The 16,435-nt window shown below is 44.7% G+C and overlaps 1 protein-coding gene across 1 annotated transcript; it reads left to right on the forward strand.

Moving 5' to 3' along the window:
- The first annotated feature begins 234 nt into the window (after window positions 1-234).
- On the forward strand, window positions 235-16,185 carry LOC311124431 (INO80 complex subunit D-like). Its single transcript, XM_084198580.1, has 10 exons — window positions 235-454; window positions 2,326-2,572; window positions 2,687-3,483; window positions 3,617-3,722; window positions 3,803-4,024; window positions 4,804-4,907; window positions 5,093-5,226; window positions 5,317-5,543; window positions 10,480-10,637; window positions 10,898-16,185. The coding sequence occupies exons 2-10, from the start codon at window positions 2,355-2,357 to the stop codon at window positions 11,839-11,841; spliced, it is 2,910 nt and encodes a 969-aa protein (XP_084054706.1). The 5' UTR covers window positions 235-454; window positions 2,326-2,354; the 3' UTR covers window positions 11,842-16,185.
- Window positions 16,186-16,435: the final 250 nt, after the last annotated feature.

A 16,435-nucleotide genomic window follows, 5' to 3' on the forward strand; every position in this document is an offset into this window, starting at 1 on the left:
ACCAGGTTGATTTAAGTAGTGAAATGTCACTTATTTAAAAGTACATAACTATAGCTACTCTACCTTTCAATCAGCATTGCCATGCATGCACTCGAGAAGGCATAACATTGCATTTCTTCACTGCTGTGGTTTATACAAAGTTGAATTTCCAATATGGTGTAGAGGTTGTTGTTGTACAGTGGACTGTTGTCATGTCCCCGCAGTGCCTGTAGTGGTGCTGTGTGGAGTCTGCTGTGGACTGATCTAAAATCCTCAGCAGCTCCCAACTGCTAATGTTTGCTGTGGATAATCTACATTTACATGCATCAGTATTTTCAATGATATTATATTCGGATAGGAGCATTATTAGTTTCCTAAAATATCGAATATCGATGCACAAATAGGCGAGCTGGTTGTAATAGGCACTTCTACTATATCAGGAGCGAATACCTTACACAGCCTATACCAATTGAAGGTAAGTGAAGCCACTTCACAGCCTCGACTTCGATTTTTGGAGAGGCCGCTTATGGCGCAGGACTAGTCGGACGACTGTGCTACTCGAGGCCCTAGGGTTACTAGGTCTGATGGGCCTTATCGTTTCATGTTAAATGTTTAACTTTTGATTGTTATCTGTATCACACAACATATGATTATGATAGTTAAGGAGTTGTTTTATAATATACAGATATTTACAACTTTTCGTTATTCACCTAAATGTATTAATTTTCTTAAACAGAAAATAACTAGATGACTTGCGGCCAATATTTAGTTTTAAGGCCTTTTTGAACGGGCCTCTGTGCCTCCCCTAGCCTTTGTTTGCTATTGGCCACAAATTAGGCTTTGTTTGATTGTCGTGAAATCCTAATCTGAAGTACTTTTTATATTTTAAACTATTTCCAAATACATTTCAGTGTATTGTAAATTGACCATCATATTTCATAGAAATCTTCTGTGTATTGATGTTTCCGTTTCCTGGCTACTGCTACTTGTGTTTTTAGCGTAGTTAGCTAATGTGTTAGCTACCTATCACTAGACAGTAGCAGGCTACAATGGTAATTTTCTAAGGTCGTTTTATTGTATGAAGTTAATGTAGATATTTGGTTAACGTATACATTTGTAGTTGTCCAATGCCTATACTCTGTTTTCGGATGATTGCAAATTTGCCAGAATGTAGCTAGTTAGTTAGCAAGTTAACTACCCCTACAAATCTAGGTAGCTATCGTTAACTTGCTCGGTTTGTTAACTTTACCTAACTAGGTTACTAGCTACGCGAGATAACGTTAGGTAGCAAGTAGGAAAATAGACAAACGTTAGCTAGCTATTTGTTTTGATAGCTAGTAGGTACCTAGTTAGAACAATGAGCTTTGCATATCTGTGTAGCTAGTATTTGTTGCGCTGTTTAGCAAAGAATTAGCTAATTTGCGCAGCTAACTCCCAATCTAAGCTTGTTTATTTCAATTTGCTCAAGTGTGCACATTTGCATGCATGTAGTTACTGTTAGCTATGCAATTCCTCCAGGAGTAATCAAAACGTTAGCTAGATAGTTAGCTAATAGCTATGTTTTTACGATTGACACATTTAATTCAATGTTATGTGGACACACTGTACTATATTACCCTCAGTTTGGAGTAACTGGTGACGTTTCTGTCGAGCAAATGACATTGTGACAGTACAGTCAGTGTCCATATCCTGCATTTGCATGTAACAGAAACCTTAAATCTGACGCTGCATCACGTGCCCATGAATTGACAGTAGCCACATGTATGGGAAAGCATACAGTCTAAATTCTAACCCTGGCTGTGCTAAGCCAACAATTTCCCTGACATCATTGGTTCAAAAACAAATTAAGATTAAGTCATATGCCACAGAGGTGTATCTTAACATTTACAATCTCACCGTTGATTTCTTATAACATCTTCCTAAAATTTTAGTGTGTTTGCATTTTTTTTTTTTTTTTTACACTAGTAGACAATGTTCTGTACCACATGAACAAATTCTTAATTAGTTGCCTGAATTGTGCATGTTAATGGTGGTCCTCTGTAGCTCAATTGGTAGAGCATGGCGCTTGTAACGCCAGGGTGGTGGGTTCGATCCCCGGGACCACCCATACGTAAAAATGTATGCACGCATGACTGTAAATCGCTTTGGATTAAAGCGTCTGCTAAATGGCATATTATTTATTATAATGTTCTTGCTAGCAACAGTCAAACTATAGAGTCAGGGGAGGTGTAAATGTTTATTTCTGTACCCTCGGTCTGTTTGTGTTTGTCTTGTTTGCATATTCAGGGCAGTCTCAGTGATTACTGTGCATAATGTAAGACTAATGCGTTTCCCCTCTCCCATCAGCTGATGTTCTCAAGGACCAGAGTCACGTGATGTATGAGGGCAAACACATCCACTTCTCGGAGGTGGACAATAAGCCATTGTGCTCATACAGCCCAAAGCTCTGCAAGCAGCGCAGACTCAATGGCTATGCCTTCTGTATCCGTCATGTCCTGGAGGATAAGACCGCCCCCTTCAAGCAATGTGAATATGTGGCCAAGTACAACAGCCAACGATGCACCAACCCCATCCCCAAGTCTGAGGACCGCAGGTGGGTGTGGCGTTCCAATAGAGGCTGTCCTCGGCACAGAAGACGTCAGGTCTTTGTGATTGATTTATCTGTTATAGTTGTGAACAGCATGTTAAAGATGTGTTTGTTCCACAGATACTGTAACAGCCACCTCCAAGTTCTTGGGTTTATCCCCAAGAAGGAGCGGAAGAAGAAGCACGATGCATTGGAGGAGATGCGCTCACGACCTCACCTGGAGTCAGTGGCTCTTAACATAACTGTGCCCTCGCTGGCTCTGAAGGCCTCCAATGGCCTGGATGAGCTGCCACCCTTTCCACCCTGCACCCGTCTGCTATCCCCTCCAGATGGGGAGCTCCTGGACCCTTTTGCCTTCTACGAGGACACTGACGGGGAAGAGGGCCCTCCTCGGAAGGGCTCCACCGTCAGGAAGAAACTACACAGTCGACTGTTGCTCAGCCAGAAACTCCAGCTCCGCCATCACGACAATGCCCTCCTCCAACCACCTCCAGAGCACTTTAGCCCCTCTCCTCTCACCTGCGTGCACCGCTCTTCGCCCCTCCATCCTCATCTTCCCCGTCAGCAGCAGACAGGACTCCTCCAGCCCCTCCAGCAATCCACCATGCCTTCGTTTGTCCTCCCAGGACAGCAGCAGGGTTTATTATGCAAGCCAGCTCCACCTCAGACTCCCGCCTTTCTGCCTGTCGGGCTGCCCCCCAACACAGCTCCCAGTCCGCCGCAGTCCTCCTGTCCCCCTCTCAGCAGGAAAGCCACGCCCATGCCATGCAGTAGCTGGGACAGCGCTCAGCGGCATTTGGTGGCCATGCGCCCGGCTGCCTTCTCACCTCCCCCTGCCTGCCTGGCCAGGTTACAGCATCTGGTGCAGCTCTGCGCCCAAAGACATCAGGAGCACGGAGACCTGTTCCATCATCTAGGTACCTCTCCTCCCTATTCACATGACATACTGTATTTGGCTTATTAGTTGAACGTGGGCTTGTATTGGGTCTGTGTAAGGTCAATAAAGATACTGCTGAGACCAGCTGTACTGACAGGTTATCTTCTTTTCAGGGTTGGACTGGTCTGAAGACAGTTCAGAGGATGATGACGTGGAGGCAGAGAGAGTTCCACCCTATCACAACGCCTGGAGACTACAGGAAGGACACCTGCAGGACGTGTAAGTTCCTTACTCACGTAGTTAGGCTATCATGAAATCAGACATTATTTGTTTTTGACTTGTTTATTTTTCTATTGCAGCTCAGATGAAGATGCTTGCAGCTCGCGGAGAACGCGGCTGGCTCGCCTGTGCTCATACCTCCAGGAGAAATACAAGCACCTGTGCAGGCAGGAGAGGGCTACTACGCGCCAGAAGAGATACCACTATGCCTTCCGCAAAGCCCTGCTGCACGCCGCCAGTAAAGACCCCGACTGTGCTGGCCAGTTGATTCAGAAGCTGCGCAAGGTCTCCCAGAACTCAAGGTAAAGTAAACACTCAACACTGTGCACAACACTCCCATTTATGCAATTGAGCCTGACTAACCTGGTCAATCTCCTCCAATACCATATCAATGGGAAAATGTCAAAATGAATGACTTATTCATGAATAACTAGTGTCATGCGTTTTCCCCGGGTTCTGGATACCAAAGTCTTTAGGTAACGTTTTTCCATGTTGTGATGCGAATACATCCTCATTTGAACATGGCCCCTTATTTAAATTGTATCTGTGAGTGTTTATTTCTATGTGTATTGTAATTGCAGGTTCCTGCTTAACTTACATTATTCATATCATGCCATAGTAGAGATCTCGTTTCACCTGAACCATTTAAAAGTGTTTAGTAATTGAGTGTGTCTGAATTTGTTATTGGCTAAAGAGGTAATTGTAGGCCCCTCCCACTAAGTGAGATGATGAGCGACAGCTGTTTGTGGGAGAGTGCCAGTAGGGAAGAGCATTAAGCAGGGACAGACCAGCGAAGATTATTATTTGATAATTGGTCTTAATCTTTTAGTCCTTGTTTTTACCATTTTATCTCTTTGCCATTTTGAAGCCTTTTTTTGTAATGTATATATTTATTGAAAATACTCCAAATTTGGAAGAAACTGTTGCAGTTCTTTTAGTAAAACCCTTTTCTATGTGAAGGGCATCGGCCAGCCCTCTCACACTGGTCATGTGGTCAGTAATGATAGTTGTGTTGTGAAGAGCTGAGGGAGTGTTGATATGGTTGTGTCCTGAGCGTGGGTCTATCTGTCTCTCTCCTCAGTGCGCCGGGGCAGCAGCACACGGAGACGGGAATCTGCACTGGAAGCACCAAGGGCCAGGCCTGTAGCAGCCGAGCTCTACCCTTCACCCAACACTGCTTCCAGCGTATCCTTTTCACCCACCTCTTACATGGCACACTGGACTGTTGGGACCAAACTGTCATTTATTGGGGAATATTGCTTTACAACTAGTCGTAATAGAACTTAAGACTCAAAGTATGGATCCTGTTTTTGAGACATGACAGTTGTCCTCTTTTCCATTGGAGTGCTTCCTTCACAGTTTCTCTGCAGACATTCTGTTGAATCGCTCCCAGCAGCTCTTCTCCAGTTGCACAGCCAAATTTGCCGATGGACAACAGTGCTCCATTCCTGTGTTTGACATCACGCATCAGACACCGCTCTGTGAGGAGCATGCCAAAAAGATGGTCAGTACATTGGGAGTACCATTGTTATACATGTGCCACATTATCTGCTCTGTGATAAAATACTTACGGACATGTGTTTTTTTCCTATAGGACAATTTCTTGCGTGGAGACGGTAACCGAAGAGTGCAGCACCAGCAGCAGCAGCAGCGAAAGCCGCGTAAGAAGACCAAACCGCCTGCGCTCACCAAGAAACACAAGAAGAAGAGGAGGAAAGGGCCGTGGCGGCCCCAGAAGCCCATCCCGCCGGCGCTGCCCCAGGGGAACCTGGGAATGCCTTCCTCCTCCAGCCTGACCATGCCCACCCAGGCCAGCATCAGGTCTGTCCCCAGAACCACCAGGTCTCTGACTGTGTCTGAAATGGCACCCTATTCCCTATATAGTGCACTACTTTTGATCATAAGGTAGTGCACTACATAGGGAATAGGGTGCCATTTGGGACACAGTCTTTCTCTTTCTAACAGCTCTACTATGAACCAGTGGCAGTGGTGCCGTTATAAGATGAGGGAGGAGCCCTTTAATTAAAAAAAAAATTGAGCATGGCCTTATTTCTATTACAGGATATTGGATGACTGTCATTCATATTCCATTCACCCAGCTCCGTGTAACATCTATAGGTTTAGGCTACTACATGATACTCTAATTTTCCCCTATGCCCATCATGAGTTTGCTATAACCTAGCCTACGAATGAAAGTTTACAACGTGGGTGCACAGGTCGAGAGAAATTTGAGTAATCAAGGTGACAGACAGTGACACATTCAATACAGCCTTGCACATGCCTGCCTGCATCTAACTGATCTAGGGTGTATTCATTAGTCCAACAGTTGTAAACAAGAGTTTCTATTGGACAAATTCAGGTATGTTTATCCCCGTTCTGTTTACGAAACGTTTTTCAACAGAATCGGCAGAATGAATACACCACTGATCACCTGCAAACACAGTTCACGTTCACAGCAGCCACATACAAACAGCATGATCCCTTTGATCGTTGTATAATTCCTTCTCGCTTCAACACGCTCTCCTCCTCTCACCTTTTCCCTTCGCTTGTGGACTTCAGTGCACAACACAACAGCAGTCTGTGACCAGGCGGAAAAAAAAACTTTCCAAGCCAAACCTTCATATCATAACCACTAACCGCTACACACAGCCTTCATCGTTTTCACCATATTAGCTAACGTCATAGTCCAAATCAAATTGTATTTACTGTGAAATGCTTACTTACAAGCCCTTAACCAACAATGCAGTTAAGAAAATAGAGTTAAGACAATATTTACGAAATAAACTAAAGTGAAAAATAAAAGAGCAACAATAAAATAACAATACTGAGGCTATATACAGGGGGGTACCGAGTCACTGTGCGGGGGTATAGGTTAGTAGAGGTAATTGAGGTAATATGTACATGTACAGTGACTATGCATAGATAATAGATCATAAACAGCAAGTAGCAGCAGCGTAAAAAAAGGGGGAGGGGGGGGGTAGCCATTTGATTAGCTGTTCAGCAGTCTTATGGCTTGGGGGTAGAAGCTGTAGAACTTTTTGAGGATCTGAGGACACATGCCAAATATTTTCAGTCTCCTGAGGGGGATTTAGGCGTTGTTGTGCCCTCTTCACGACTGTCTTGGTGTGTTTGGACCATGATAGTTTGTTGGCGATGTGGACACCAAGGAACTTGAAGCTCTCAACCTGCTCTACTACAGCCCCGTCGATGAGAATGGGGGCGTGCTCGGCCCTCCTTTTCCTGTAGTCCACGATCATCTCCTTTTGTCTTGATCACGTTGAGGGAGAGGTTGTTATCCTGGCACCACACTGCCAGGTCTCTGACCTCTTCCCTATAGGCTGTCTCATCGTTGATGGTGATCAGGCCTACCACCGTTGTGTCGTCAGCAAACTTAATGATGGTGTTGGAGTCGTGCTTGGCCATGCAGTCATGGGTGAACAGGGAGTACAGGAGGGGACTAAGCACGTACCCCTGAGGGGCCCCCGTGTTGAGGATCAGCGTGGCAGATGTGTTATTGCCTACCCTTACCAACTGGGGGCGGCCCGTCAGGAAATCCAGGATCCAGTTGCAGAGGGAGGTGTTTAGTCCCAGGGTCCTTAGGGATGAGTTTTGTGGGCAACATGGTGTTGAACGCTGAGCTGTAGTCAATGAACAGCATTCTCACGTAGGTGTTCCTTTTGTCCAGGTGGGAAAAGGCAGTGTTGAGTGCAATAGAGATTGCGTCATTTGTGGATCTGTTGGGGCGGTATGCAAATTGGAATGGGTCTAGGGTTTCTGGGATGATGGTGTTGATGTGAGCCATGACCAGCCTTTCAAAGCACTTCATGGCTACAGACGTGAGTGCTACGGGTCAGTAGTCATTTAGGCAGGTTACCTGTTCTTTGGTACAGGGACTATGGTGGATGGCTTGAAACATGTTGGTATTACAGACTCAGTCAGGGACATGTTGAAAATGTCAGTGAAGACAGTTGCCAGTTGGTCAGCGCATGCTCTGAGTACACTTCCTGGTAATCCGTCTGGCACCGCGGCCTTGTGAATGTTGACCTGTTTAAAGGTCTTAATCACATCGGCTACGGTGAGTGTGATCACACAGTCGTCCGGAACAGCTGGTGCTCTCATGTATGCTTCAGTGTTGCTTGCCTCGAAGCGCGCATAGAAGTCATTTAGCTCATCTGGTAGGCTTGTGTTACTGGGCAGCTCGCGGCTGGGCTTCCCTTTGTGGTCCGTAATAGTTTGCAAGCCCTGCCACATCCGACGAGCGTCGGAGCCGGCACAGTAGGATTCAATCTTAGTCCTGTATTTACGCTTTGCCTGTTTGATGGTTCGTCTTAGGTCATAGCGGGATTTCTTATAAGCGTCCTGGTTAGAGTCCCGCTCCTTGAAAGCGGCAGCTCTACCCTTGAGCTCAGTGCGGATGTTGCCTGTAATCCATGGCTTCTGGTTGAGGTATGTACGTATGGTCACTGTGGGGACAACGTCATTGATGCACTTCTTGATAAAGCCGGTGACTGATGTGGTATACTCCTCAATGCCATCGGATGAGTCCCGGAACATATTCCAGTCTGTGCTAGCAAAACAGTCCTGTAGCTTAGCATCTGCGTCATCTGACCACTTCCGTATTGAGCGAGTCAGTGGTTTGTGGTGGTAAATAGACAGCTACGAAAAATATAGATAAACTCTCTTGGTAAATAGTGGGGTCTACAGCTTATCATGAGATACACTACCTCAGGCGAGCAAAACCTAGAGACTTCCTTAATATTTGATTTCACCCACCAGCTGTTATTGACAAATAGACACAGACCGCCACCCCTTGTCTTACCGGAGGCAGCTGTTCTGTCTTGCCGATGCACGGAAAAACCAGCCAACTGTATATTATCCATGTTGTCATTCAGCCAAGACTCTGTGAAACATAAGATATTGCCGTTTTTAATGTCCCGTTGGTAGGATAGTCTTGAACGGAGCTCATCCAGTTTATTCTCCAATGAGTGCACGTTGGCCAATAGGACGGATGGTAGAGGCGGGTTACCCACTCGCCGACGAATTCTCACAAGGCACCCGTACCTGCGTCCCCTGTATCTGTGTCTTCTCTTCACGCGAATGACAGGGATTTGGGCCTGGTGGTGGTATCTGGAGTAAATCCTTCGCGTCTGACTCGTTAAATAAAAGATCTTCGTCCAGTTCGAGGTGAGTAATCGCTGTTCTGATATCCAGAAGCTATTTTCGGTCGTAAGAGACAGTGGCAGAAACATTAGTTACAAAATAAGTTACAAATAACGTGAAAAAACACACAAAATAGCACAATTGGTTAGGAGCCCGTAAAACGGCAGCCATCTCCTCCGGCGCATTAACATAGCTACTAGAACTAACGTGTTAGTAAACCCGCTACAATCATGCAGTACAGTGTACAGCAAGCAGTTTAGCAATTACACCGGCAGGCCCCGGTGGCAATAAATTAATAAAACCAGTCTTACCTTGACTTGGAAGAGTTCCAGTGTTGGATAGCCTTAGCCAGCTAGCTAACATAGCATCCCTCTCTGTTTATTAATAATAATAATAATAATAATAATATGCCATTTAGCAGACGCTTTTATCCAAAGCGACTTACAGTCATGCGTGCATACATTTTTTTTTTTGTGTGTATGGGTGGTCCCGGGGATTGAACCCACTACCCTGGCGTTACAAGCGCCGTGCTCTACCAGCTGAGCTGGGTGTTTGAGTTGGCTAAACAAGCTAGCTGTGAAAGTGAAAAAAATATAACGAAATATAGCTCTCTCTCTTGCTTCTCCTTCATTTTTTAAAGAAATGTATTTGTTCAAAACTGTTCAACTATTGTCTTTCTCTCTCTTTACATTTACATTTTAGTAATTTAGCAGACGCTCTTATCCAGAGCGACTTACAGTTAGTGAGTGCATACATTTTCATACTGGCCCCCTGTGGGAAACGAACCCACAACCCTGGCGTTGCAAGCGCCATGCTCTACCAACTGAGCTACAAGGGACTGAAAAAAAAAAAAATGAATCAACTACTCACCACATTTTATGCATTGCAGTGCTAGCTAGCTGTAGCTTATGCTTTCATTACTAGATTCATTCTCTGATATTTTGATTGGGTGGACATGTCAGTTTATGTTTTAGTCATTTAGCAGACGCTCTTATCCAGAGCGACATACAGGAGCAATTAGGGTTAGGTGCCTTGCTCAAGGGCACATCGACAGATTTTTCACCTAGTCGGCTCGGGGATTAGAACCAACGACCTTTCGGTTTCTGGCACAATGCTCTTAACCACTAAGCTACCTGCCGCCCAGTTCATGCTGCAAGAGCTCTGATAGGTTGGAGGACATCCTCCGGAAGTTGTCATAATTACTGTGTAAGTCTATGGAAGGGGGTGAGAACCATGAGCCTCCTAGGTTTTATATTGAAGTCGATGTACCCAGAGGAGGATGGAAACTAGCTGTCCTCCGGCTACACCATGGTGCTACCCTAGAGGGTGCTGTTGAGGCTACTGTAACCCTTCATTGCAAAACAGTGTTTTAATAAATTATTTGGTGACGTGAATATATTTAGTATAGTTTTATCTAAAAAGGATAACTTTTTTTTTTACATTTCACTTTTTCTGAAATTCACTGAGGAGGATGGTCCTCCCCTTCCTCCTCTGAGGAGCCTCCACTGATATGAACACATTGTTCCAGACACTAGGAGTGTGTGCTGTGTATGCACAGTCCTTGTGTATTTGCTGAAGTTTTTTTTCTTGGTGGCAGGAGTCCCTCGACACCCGAACTGAGCACCGATGAGCTTCCTGATGACATCACCAATGACATGTCAGACATTCCAAACGACCTCGAGCTGAACCAGGAGGATTTCTCCGACGTGTTACCCAGGCTCCCCGATGACCTTCAGGACTTTGACTTGTTTGAAGGTAATTTGTTGTTATGGATTTCACCACTCTAGCTCCTATTCATAATGTTAGTTTATACTTCTAGTTTGAACTTTCTAGATAAGCTCTTAGGTGTGACATCAGCTACTATTATTGTCTTTACAAAAATAGTTTTATTTGAACAGGTTTGTCTGAATATTGTTATTGAATAAACTGAAGGCTCAACTATTTGCTCACATTTCTTCCTGCTCTCTGAGAAAGGGAGATGGTTGGTAGATAAATGATATTGTGTACATCCTCAGGTAAGAATGGGGAGCTGCTGCCCACCACCGAGGAGGCTGAGGAGTTGGTGAGAGCACTGCAGGCTGGGCTGATGGGCTCCTACCCAGACTCCCTGGTGTGCCTGACCTCCATGACGGAGCTGGCGCAGGACCACCGGGCCATGGCAGCAGTGTTCCCTGGGCCAGGGGTCCAGCCTGGGGGGATGGGGGACCTGCTCAACGGCCGCATCCCAGCAGAGAACTTCCCCAACCTGGAGCTGGAGGACAACCTGCTGCACTCTGCTGGTGGCCACTTCTCCCCCGCGGTGTCACCTCAGCAGCCCCCTGCCCAGGGCCAGACTCCTCCCTCGGGACCCAGCCTCACCTCCTCCACCCGCCCAGTCCCCCGGACACACCCGCCCCACATCTTGGCCAAGCCAGTGGCGCCCACCTCGCCTCCGCAGGGCATCCATTACAGCAGCGAGCATGTACCATCCCCCTACAGCGACCACATGTCCTCTCCCCACGCCACCTCCTTCCAGACGGACTCTCCTCTCCTGCTGGAGGTACCAAGCCCCCCGCGCTCCTCCTGGAACAACCTCCCCCTGCCCCTCACTGACCCCACACAGTTCGGCAATCTCATCAGACCAGAGGGCCACCTCGTATCCACCTCTCTGTCCACTCCCCTCTCCTCCACCTCCCACTCTGTGACCCTACAGCCCGTGGCTGCCCTCTCAGCGTTGCCCCAGAGCGGCTTGACGGGCTTGACTGCGCTCCCCGCCCTCTCGCCACCACGCGACCTCTTGACCTCCACCCAGCCCAAGCAGCAGCTTCCTCAGTTCAGCGCTGCCTTCGGCCACCAGCTGGCCTCCCACAGTGGCATCCCCAAGGACGTGCAGCCCAGTCACAGCTCCACAGCGCCCCCCACTGGCTTCTCCATAGCTAGTGCCACCGCTGCAACGCCCCCCTTTCCACACAGTAACTAGAGCAGGCCGTGCAGTGGCTGCAGGTCAAACCGTGGACTAAAAAAACTCATTCACCCAGTGTCCATTCATTTCCCATCTACTTCCATCTGCTTCAAGTGTGCAATGTGGTAACAGACCTAACGGTTCCCTATTCTATCTGAATTTGCACAACCTCAGATATCCCTTAACTGTGTAATGATTTGGCGGTGATATAGCCAGTTGGCCATCTGAAAGGGTCCAGTGGTTTGACGTAAACGCAGCTCCAGGGTTTCGCCAACAGGGGGAGACGCTGGGCAGAGTGTTTGGAGGGAGGTGGCTGGGTAGAAACATCAAATGTTATTTGTCACATGCTTTGTAAACAGGTGTAGACTAGGACTAACAGTGAAATGCTTACTTATGAGTCCTTTCCCCAAAATGCAGAGTTCAAGATGAGATGGATGTAGTGACACCAGGACTACATGGGTTGATGTAGAGGAACATTGGAGGAAGGACCTTAGCAGAGATTATTTATATCATAGTGACGGCAACAGTGCTAGAGAATACGTCAATCAGTGGTCCGTAAAAAAATAAAATAATGTATTGCCAGTTTAGTTGTGTCTAACAGCCATCAACTACAATCCCCTGCGTAGTATTTGTACAGTGACGCAATTTTTTTTTATTTGGCTCTATAGTCAAGCATTTTGGATTTGAGATCAAATGTTTCATGAGGCGACAGTACAGAATGTTACCATTTTATTTGAGGGTATTTTCATACATATCAGTTTTACCGTTTTTTAGAAACGAAAACACTATGTATCTAGTCCCCCATTTTGAAGGTGTCCATAAGTATTTGGACAAATTCACTTGTTTATTAAAGTAGTCAAGTTTGGTATTTGGTCCCAGTTTCCTAGCACGCATCAAGATTGTGACTCTACAAACTTGTTGGATGCATTTGCAGTTTGTTTTGGTTGTTTCAGATTATGTTGTGTCCAATAGAATTTAAAGGTAAATAATGTATTGTCACTTATTGTAAAAAAACAATAGAATGTTTCTAAACACTTCTACAATAATGTGGATGCTACCATGGTTACGGATAATCCTGAATGAGTCATACCCCCAAGGCATGCTCACCCCTCTCTATTATCAATAACGGGAGGTTAGCATTTTTTTGGGGGGGTATGATATTTATGACTTAACTTTCTCACTCATTATTCATGATTATCTGTAATCATGGTAGCCTCCACTTTAATGTGGAAGTGTTCAGAAACACATTCTATTCTTTATAAAAAATACAAGTGACTCCAAAATGACACAATACATTATTTACCATTAATTTTAATGGGGCACAAAATAATCTGAAACGCAAACTTATAATGCATCCAACAAGTTTGTGGAGTCACAAGCTTGATGTAATCATTGCGTGCTAGGAATATGCAACCAAATACTAAACCTTTTGACTGCTTTTAGTACACAGGGTAATTTTTCCAAATACTTATGAGGGGCATGAAGTGTTTACATTTCTAAACGGTAATACGGATGTGTATGAAAATATCCTCAAATAAAAGGTGACATTCTGTTGCCTCATATGAAACAGTTGATCTCAAATCCAAAATGCTGCAGTATAGAGCCAAAGTAAACCTTTTAGCTTCACTGTCCAAATAAATACGTAGAGTGGTATATCCTGCCTTGATATGGTCATTGCATAGGTTCATCTGTTCCTCATTCACTGTTCCATTCACCTTTTAAAGAGATTCTAGGGTAGGTCCTTGTATGCGTGACCCATTATGAAGCAGAGGAAATTGCTCTGTCAAATCTTATCATGAAGTACAGTCCTGTCCTCCACAACTTAACAGAGAATTTGGCCAAACTACTTTTAAACAGCGTTTTTTTTATATTGTATATATTTGCTCTATTGTCGGGTTACTCAGAAACGTAAAAGATATTTTGACCTCACCATTGTGGGACTCTTTATGGGTGGCTTATTAGCCACTTGAAGGTAAATTGTGTTACTTTAAGCAATAAACAGATTGACACACACTCTCGTCACAGTATTGTATTGGTCTCCACTTTATGTATCTTCACTATGTGGATTGGATATGTTTGGGCCTGTATAACTCTGTGACATAAAACCGTTTGTTCTAAATCAAGTCTGAACTGTCTGAGTAGAGATCTAGACTGTAACTGACCATCGAACAGGAAGCTTCTCTTGGGTCATACTGAGTAGTTATTGCAAGGGTTATGGCCGAATCCAGGGGATCGGGTGTCCACAACTCTCCATGGTGTTCTCTGGTCTCGCTATATAATGGCCTTTTAAAAGTGGGGGGGGGGGTTATTTTGATATCAGAACCACTGAGTACACCAAACATTAGGAACACCTTCCTAATATTGAGTTGCACCCCTCCTTTACCCTCAGAACGGCCTCAACTCGTCGGGGCATGGACTCTACAAGGAGTCGAAAGCGTTACACAGGGACGCTGGCCCATGTTGACTCCAATGCTTCCCACAGTTGTCAAGTTGGTTGGCTGTCCTTTGGGTGGTGGACCATTCTTGATACACAGGAAACTGTTGAGCATGAACCCATCAGCGTTGCAGTTCTTGACACAAACCGGTGTGCCTGGCACCTACTACCATACCCTGTTCAAAGGCACTTAAATATTTTGTCTTGCCCATTCACCCTCGGATTGTGTATGTGTGCCATTCAATATCTCAATTGTTTTAAGGCTTAAAAATCCTTTAACCTGTCTCCGCCCCTTCATCTACAGGGATTGAAGTGGATATAACAAGTGACATCAATAAGGGATCATAGCTTTCACCTGGTTAGTCTGTCATGGAAAGAGCAGGTGTTCTTAATGTTTTGTATACTCAGTGTAACTCCCCAGTAGAGGACCAGAAAGTCATCTTTCACTAGTCTAGCAGTGTATATGGATACGGTGGATGGGGAATATGGACGTGAAATGATGGCCCCTTCTTTTAGCATCTTATCTGTTTGTGTGGTAGTGTGACACCATTGGTGTAAACTGGTGCAATGAGTATTTCTGAGGTATAGATAGCACTGTCTGTTGTACAAAAAAAACTATTCTCAGGTGCGTTAAGGTTAATGAAGCATGGGTCTCAATGTTAACTGTTAGGGAATGAGGATGGAATCTACTGGACAACTCTGCCCTGTCTGGTTCTAAACTCTACAGCAGTAAACCATGAGCTCTGTAGATTTAACTTTTTAGAAACTGAAAGATACTCATAATGTTAAGTATTAGATATATTTATAGGGTAGAGATCTACATTGGGTTTAATTGGTGAGTTAATGAGTGGCAATGGATTGAAAAATGAAGTAAAATAAAAAATAATCTTGTCATTTGCGATGTGCTTGATGGACACTTTTGTGGAACACCTTGTTTTAATGGCTATCAAAACTCGTAATTTCTCTTCAAAGTGAAATGGTCGATATTTGTGTACATTGTCATTTAGCTAACCAAACTGGCAAAATGTCTAATGTAAGACAGTATTTTTGATAGCTATTAAACTCCGGCAAGCAGTTGCTGATGAAAGGATTGCATGGAGAGACAACATTACCGCTGAGTGCAAAGCCACAACATTTCTCCCTCATTGTGATTACTGGATCGCTCTTGGTAGCAGTAAATCCAACCATAGCATAACCTTTTTTTTCTCTCCTTTGCAAGTACTAGGGATATACTGTACATAACAGCACCTGTAATCATTTTGGATTTGGAACACACAGCTGACCTGCTCTAAACAGCACTGTGGGAGGCCAGATGCTCCCAGTAGGCATCTTGCCGTTTGTCATGATACGGAAAACTAACAATTGTCATAAACGACACACGCACTGCTTAGACCTGAGCAGGCCCCACTTCCAACTGTGAGAAGGCCTAGTTATTTCAAAGAGACAGACATTACCAGAGCAGATGCTTCAAGTTTAATTTTTTTGCTTGACCACAGCATTGTTCCTAGATGTACAGCCCCTAGGAATTAGGTGGGCTGGAATGTTTTCTTGAATTTGCGCAAACAAGGCATTACTGCTGTATTCACAAAGCATGATATTAGATTCATTGCAGTTAGACTCCTCACCAACCACATAGAACAAACTCAGCAGGGCTCTGTAGGCACTTGTAACTGCTTAAAATCTGAGAGATGGCTGACAAATTCCTATACTCACTGAATGTACTGTATTACTGTTTTTAAAGATGATAGGATGAGCTAATAATAATATAGCCACCTTTTGTTATCGGTCCTTGTTCATTTGTCTAAGGTATTTTTTTGTATACAAAAGGTTTACATTTGTATGTATATTTTTCTTGTGTACAAATGATGTAATATGTGTATAAACACTATGTAATATGTGTATATAGTGTGATGAAATGTGATCTTTTGTTTTTGGATGTATAAATAAAACTAAGTCAAAGTCAGAATACAGCGTATCTGTAGAGACACCTCCGCCACACCTTTAGCTCTTAGATCTCCGCCCCGAAAAAAAAATAGCGGGTGAATAGCATGCTATTCTCATGCTTAAATCAAGGTCAGAATACGCGTAGAGAGAAAAGTGCATGCAAATTGAATAATTCCACCACCTTTACGCGAGGAAACCATGACTACGGTCTAGGTAACCTGCCAGTTCCAAGTG

This window comes from Coregonus lavaretus (assembly GCF_964263955.1).
Source record: "Coregonus lavaretus genome assembly, contig: HAP1_SCAFFOLD_285, whole genome shotgun sequence".
NCBI lineage: Eukaryota > Metazoa > Chordata > Actinopteri > Salmoniformes > Salmonidae > Coregonus > Coregonus lavaretus.

Coding starts and splice junctions, on each gene's coding strand:
- LOC311124431 (XM_084198580.1), top strand. CDS start 2,355: ATGTATGAGGGCAAACACATCCACTTCTCGGAGGTGGACAATAAGCCA. Junction 5,227..5,316: donor AGGAGCATGCCAAAAAGATG/GTCAGTACATTG, acceptor TTTTTCCTATAG/GACAATTTCTTGCGTGGAGA. Junction 5,544..10,479: donor CCCACCCAGGCCAGCATCAG/GTCTGTCCCCAG, acceptor TCTTGGTGGCAG/GAGTCCCTCGACACCCGAAC.